This window comes from Mobula hypostoma, chromosome 2, assembly GCF_963921235.1.
Source record: "Mobula hypostoma chromosome 2, sMobHyp1.1, whole genome shotgun sequence".
Taxonomy (NCBI): domain Eukaryota; kingdom Metazoa; phylum Chordata; class Chondrichthyes; order Myliobatiformes; family Myliobatidae; genus Mobula; species Mobula hypostoma.
In genome coordinates this window covers 242,167,508-242,173,507 of record NC_086098.1, presented here as the reverse complement: position 1 = coordinate 242,173,507, position 6,000 = coordinate 242,167,508, and the positions used below count along the sequence as shown (strand labels likewise).

The 6,000-nt window shown below is 51.5% G+C and overlaps 1 protein-coding gene across 3 annotated transcripts in view; it reads right to left on the bottom strand.

Moving 5' to 3' along the window:
• Positions 1–2,256: 2,256 nt before the first annotated feature.
• LOC134342999 (CREB-regulated transcription coactivator 2-like) overlaps positions 2,257–6,000 on the bottom strand; it is a 51,579-nt gene continuing 47,835 nt past the window's right edge. For all 3 annotated transcript variants that reach the window (XM_063041783.1, XM_063041785.1, XM_063041784.1), the window contains one exon: positions 2,257–5,740. In XM_063041783.1, the coding sequence (XP_062897853.1) occupies positions 5,535–5,740 (206 nt within the window). In that variant the 3' untranslated portion in view covers positions 2,257–5,534. The remainder of the gene's footprint in view (positions 5,741–6,000) is intronic.

Sequence of the window (6,000 nt, the reverse complement as noted above, 5' to 3'; positions counted from 1 at the left end):
AACGAGATGGTGAGATTTTAGGCGGATTTTTGCACCTCTCCCCCCCCCGCCACCCAGAAGGGCAGTCTCTATAGAAGCGAGGCAAAGCAGCCGCGGGGTGATGGACCCTGTACAGATTACAGAGGAGGAGATGTTTGCTGTCTTGAGGCAAATTCAGGTGGACAAATCCCCAGAGCCTGACAAGTTATTCCCTCGGATCCTGTGGGAGGCAAGTGCAGAAATTGCAGGGGCCCTAGCAGAGATATTTAAATCATCCTTAGGTGAGGTGCTGGAGGATTGGAGGATGGCCAATATTGTTCAGCTGTTTAATAAAGGCCCCAAAAATAAAACAGGAAATTATAGGCCCATAAGCCTGACATCAGTAGCGTGATAGTTATTGGAAGGTATTCTAAGGGACCGGATATGAGTATTTGGATAGACAGGGACTAAGGTTCGTCCATCATCATCGATGAGGACCTCAACACCATTAGTACTTTTTACAAGGTCGAGTTGTTAGCTCGACACTCAACCCGGCACGGATGGAAAGCGTGCCCGGGAGCAGCTGGACTGGATTCGAACTTGGGAACCTTCACTCTGGAGTCCAGCGCTGATGTCACTGCACCACCAGTCGGCTATGATGATGTCACTAGCGCGTGATTTGGATTTAAGTGAGGGAGAGTTGCGCAGCGTCAGCCTCACTCTCTCTTCCCAATTCCCATCTGGATCCAGTGGCAAGACAAGAGTCAAGAGGGACTGATTAGTAATTGTCAGCATGGTGTTGTGCGTGGTAGGTCATGTCTAACCAAGCTTATTGAGTTTTTTGAAGAAGTCACCAGGAAAATTGAAGGCAAGGGAGTGGATGTTGTCTATATGGACCTCAGCAAGGCACTTGACAAGGTCCCGCAAGGGAGGTTCGTCAAGGTTTGGTTGCTTGGCATTCAAGACACAGTAGTAAAGTGGACTAGACATCATCTTCATGGGTGAAGCCAGAGAATGGTAGTAGATGGTTGCCTCTCTGACTGGAGCCCTGTGATTAGTGGAGTGCTGCAGGGATCAGTGTTGGGTCTGTTGTTTTGTCATCTATATCAATGATCTGGATGATAATGTGGTTAACTGGATCAGCAAATTTAGGGGTGTAGTGGACAGCAAGGAAGACTATCAAAACTTGCAGTAGGATCTGGACAAGCTGAAAAATGGCAGATGAATTTAATGCAGACAAGTGTGAGGTGTTGCACTTTGGGAGGGTAGCCAGAGTAGGTCTTACACAGTGAAAGGTCGGACACTGAGGAGTGTGGTAGAGCAGAGAGATCTAGGAATGTAGGTCCACAATTCATTGAAAGCAGTTTCACAGGTAGATAGGATCGTAAAGAAAGCTTTTGGCACGTTGGCTTTCCTAACCCAATGTATTGAGTACAGGAGATGGGATGTTATGTTGAAGTTGTATATGACATTGGTGAGGCCTAATTTGGAGTATTGTGTGCAGTTTTGATCACCTACCTACAAGACAGATGTAAACAAGATTGAAAGACTACAGAGAAAATTTACAAGGATGTTGATGGGACTGGATGACCTGAATTATAAGGAAAGATTGAATAGGTTGGAACCTTATTCCTAGGATGTAGAAGATTGAGGGAATATTTGATAGAGATTGACAAACCATGAGGGGTATTGTTGTTTCTCTCTGCACCTGTGGTGTATCGAGTGGTAACCTTGCTGTTTCTTTAGCATTTGTCTGTTTTTCACGAGGCCGCGCTGCTAGCTCGACGCTTAACCCAGGACAGATGGAAAGCATGCAAAGAGGTGGCTGGATTCAAAACCTTTAAGCCTGGTGCAGATGCCACTACAGTACCAGCTCTCTTAGGAGCAGTATAGATAGGGTAAATGCAAGAAAACGTTTTCAACTGAGGTTGGGTGAGACTACAACTAGAGGTCATGGGAAGTGAAATGTTTAAGGGGAACATGAGGGGGGAACTTTTTCACTCAGAGGATGGTGAGGGTGTGGCACGAGCTGCCAGTGCATGCAATTTCAATTTCAGTGCTTAGGAGAAGTTTGGATAGGTACATGGATGGGAGGGGTATGGAGGTATTCTACCCTAACATCCTGGTTATGTGGATCCCAGGTCGGCCTCCACAGCCATCTGAGGACCCAGCAAGAGACAGCCCCTTAGGAGAACATCACACTCGACTCGAGTGATCGCACTACTTACAGACATTGAGAGGGAGGGAAAGAGACTGGAAAAGATGTCAGTCGCCTGCGGTTCCCTCCAGCAGTATATCGTGTGACGGTATGTATTATTTTGCCTCTTTTACTTTATGACTAATAAAATACATTTAACACGAATACAGTGCGCCTGAATTACTTAAGAACTGGGAATGATATTCTTAAAATATTCTTGCTGCATCTTGGATGCAGGTTTGATCTTAACATTTAAAGAAGTTTGGATAGGTACATGGATGGGAGGGGTACAGCCCAGGTGCAGGTCAATGGGAATAAGCAGAGTAAACGTTCAGCATGGACTAGATGGGGTTTCTGTGCTGTACTGATTTGTCACCCTAAAAAGGCACTTAGACAGGAAAGGCTAGGGGAGTTATGGGCCAAGTGGGATGAGCTCTTGGGGTAATTTTGGCCGGCAGTGATCAGTTGGGCCAAATGGCCTGTTTCCCAACCGTGTGAGAGAAACTACAACCCTTCGAATCAGCAGCATAAACTCCAGCGCTTGCGAGAAACAAGAGTGCAGGTTAAAATGTAAATTTCTTTGTAATCTTGCCTTTTTTTGTCCAAAACAGTTAAGTGTTAACAAAAAAATAATCTTTTACAAAAGTTATACAATAAAAAAGAGAGAATGACTCATCAGCTCCATACGACGGACTCGCGTTACGACAAACCCCTGTATTAGCACAGAGGTGAAGGCCACAGGCAGGGAAGGGTGGCAGCGTGTCAGGCGGACGGCAGGGAGCTCCGAGTCGGGTTACCCATGGGCAGGGCAGCGGCCCCAGCCACTAGCCAGGGCTTTACGCAGGGGCAGAGGGCTGGAAGGGATTGATCTCCCCGTTCGTACAGCAGGGTAAATCCCAGCCGTGAGACAGACACTGAGCAGAAGAACGAGGGCGTGGCGGGGGAGTGGGGTAGCTACCGAGGGGCAGAGAGAGAAGATGGCACAGTTCAGGGTAGGAATGCCAAGAACCCTTGAGCCTGGCAGGATTCTGTGGGGTGGGGAGCAGAAGGCAGTAGGAAGGCTTAGGGATCCGATGGACCATTTCTTGGGCAGTTATGGGAAAACAGAGGGAACAAGGTGCAGCAGGTTAGCTGTGCACCTACCTCTCTGGACTCGGAGGGAGGACAGCACACGCTCCAGTCTCTGCACACACTGTGGGATGGAGGAAGGGAGCTCCAGAGATTCTGGGGGAGAAGAGACAGAGGAAATATTCAGGAGGAGAGGAGGAGATGGAGATTTGGGGAGGGGGGGCAAAGAGACATAGAGATAAAGGGAGAAGGAGGAGCGAGAGGGGGTGAGTGAGGGGGAATAAGCCAGGGCTCCTGCTCCCCTTCACTGCCCAGTGACTGTGGGGTTGGTGGGGGGTGGAATCTGCTTTGGGTTCCTGCTCCCCATCACTGCCCCAGTAACCTTGGGGTCGGCGGGGGGGGGGGGAACCAGCCAGGGTTCCTGCTTCCCATCACGGCTCAGTGACGCTGGGGTTAGAGAGAGAGAGAGGGAATCAGCAAAGGTTCCAAGGGGAGGCTTTGCTGACAGGGTTGTGTGTAGAGAGTACATGTTGTGCTGCTGCCCCGGCCCTCACGTGGACTCTGCTCGGAGAGGGGTTGCAGGATTCAAGGTGGAGACTGTGGAATCCAAGCCCATGAACCATCGAACATCTTTTGCAGCAGACTAGTATTGCATAGCTCAGAGAATACTTTAAACAACTTTCATATAATACACTATCTACAATATATACACGCACACCCGCCGTCTGCACGCTGCCTCGAGAGCAGCAGATAGGCATCTTTGTTCTCCACACAGACTACAATGAATGAGAGTGGAAAGGCAGAGGGAACAGAGGGGTGGAGATAGGAGAAGGGGATGGAGGAAGAGAAAGACAGTGACAGAGAGATTGGGCGGAAGGAGACAGAGAACAGGGAGAGAGGGGTCCGGGAGCAGGAGAGAATGAATGAATGAATATGGGTTGACAAAATGGAGAGGGTCAGAGCAGACACACACCAGGAGGAGGATGTCACTGTGCTGAGGAATGTGTGAGGAATCAGAGATAGTGCTGATCCCAGTGTCCGATGGTGAGAAAGGATGGGGTTGAACCAACCACAATATCTTCAAGAGATCCAGATCAGTGATCAGAAGGAAATCCTCAAATCATAATTCCCCACTGGTACTGTACCCCAGTGTTATACAGCGACAAACCCATCCTCACCGGTACTGTACCCCAGTGTTATACAGTGACAAACCCATCCTCACCGGTACTGTACCCTGGGGTTATACAGTGACAAACCCATCCTCACCGGTACTGTACCCCGGTGTTATACAGTGACAAACCCATCCTCACCGGTACTGTACCCTGGGGTTATACAGTGACAAACCCATCCTCACCGGTACTGTACCCCAGTGTTATACAGTAACAAACCCATCCTCACTGGTACTGTATCCTGCTGTTGTACAGTGACAGACCCGTCCCCACCGGTACTGCACCCCGGTGTTATACAGTGACAGACCCGTCCCCACTGGTACCGTACCCCGGTGTTATACAATGACAGACCCGTCCCCACCGGTACCGTACCCCGGTGTTATACAGTGACAGACCAATCCCCACCGGTACTGTACCCCAGTGTTATACAGTGACATACCCGTCCCCACTGGTACTGTACCTCGGTGTTATACAGTGACAGACCTGTCACTGCCTTCATGCGTGGAGACCTGAGCTTCTGGCTTATTTGTTGCCCTTGGCACTGTAACGAAGTGCATCTCTTCTCCATCTCTCTCACCCTCCATCCTCCACTCCCTACCCCTCTTCCTCCCTCCTCTCCTCCTCCTGTTTTCCCTCTCCTTCCCTTCTGTCCCTCTCTCCTCCTCCTGGCCTTCCTCCTCTTCCCCCCTTTCCTCATTCCCGCTTCTCCTGACCCACCACCAGCAATTATCCCAGGTTCTCCTGCCGGACAGTGACCCCCAGTGCCTCACTTCTCCCCCATCCCGCAGCCTCGGTAATAAGTGCTACCTTCCCCATCAGACACAGGACACACTGCCTCATGATACAATGCACCTCTCCCTCACTCTGAGGGTACACGCCTCCCTCCTCCCCCTGTGGCTGGACAGTCACTGGGATACGAGGGATTAATAATACACAGTATTTACAGTGTCCACGCCTCCGGCGAGGAGAGAAGGGCGTCGTTGGTCCTCTTTGAAGGGCACCAAGCGACCGGCAGACGCAGAACTGCTGGGGCGGGCATCGTCCTCGCCGACTGTGGCTCTGCGCTCAGCCGGGCTGTCGCTCACGGTCCCGGGGCCAGGGGTGGCAGGCGGACAAGCCCCCCACCCCCACCACACTCCCCTTTACAGGTGGTCAGTCCGGAAGGTGTCCTCGATGGTGGGGTCAGGCAGCAGGGTCAGGTCAGGCTCACCGAGCATGTTCAATCCATCGAGAGACAGGGGCCCCACTTTCAACTCGTCGTCTAGCGGGTAATGGGAGGCAAGTTCGAAGCCTGGTACCCCCGCCAGGGCACTGGTAATCTCCTTTGAGAAGCTGGGGGGTGAGTCACCTGTGGGGACAGAGAGGCGAGAGAGGGGTGTGTTGAGGTGGGCATGTTTCCATCTCGCTGGCCTTTCCCACAAACCTCCCTTGCTGCCCCTCCTTTCTCATCACCCCTCCCTCCCTCCCTCCCTCCCTCCCTCCTCACAAACACTGCCCTCTCTTCCTGCTCCTCCAGCACCACTCCCACCCTCCTTCCCTCCTCGTCGCCACTCCCTCAGCCAGTACAGGAGGGAGGAGCAGGTGTGGGCTTGTGCGGGTGGGGTGGGG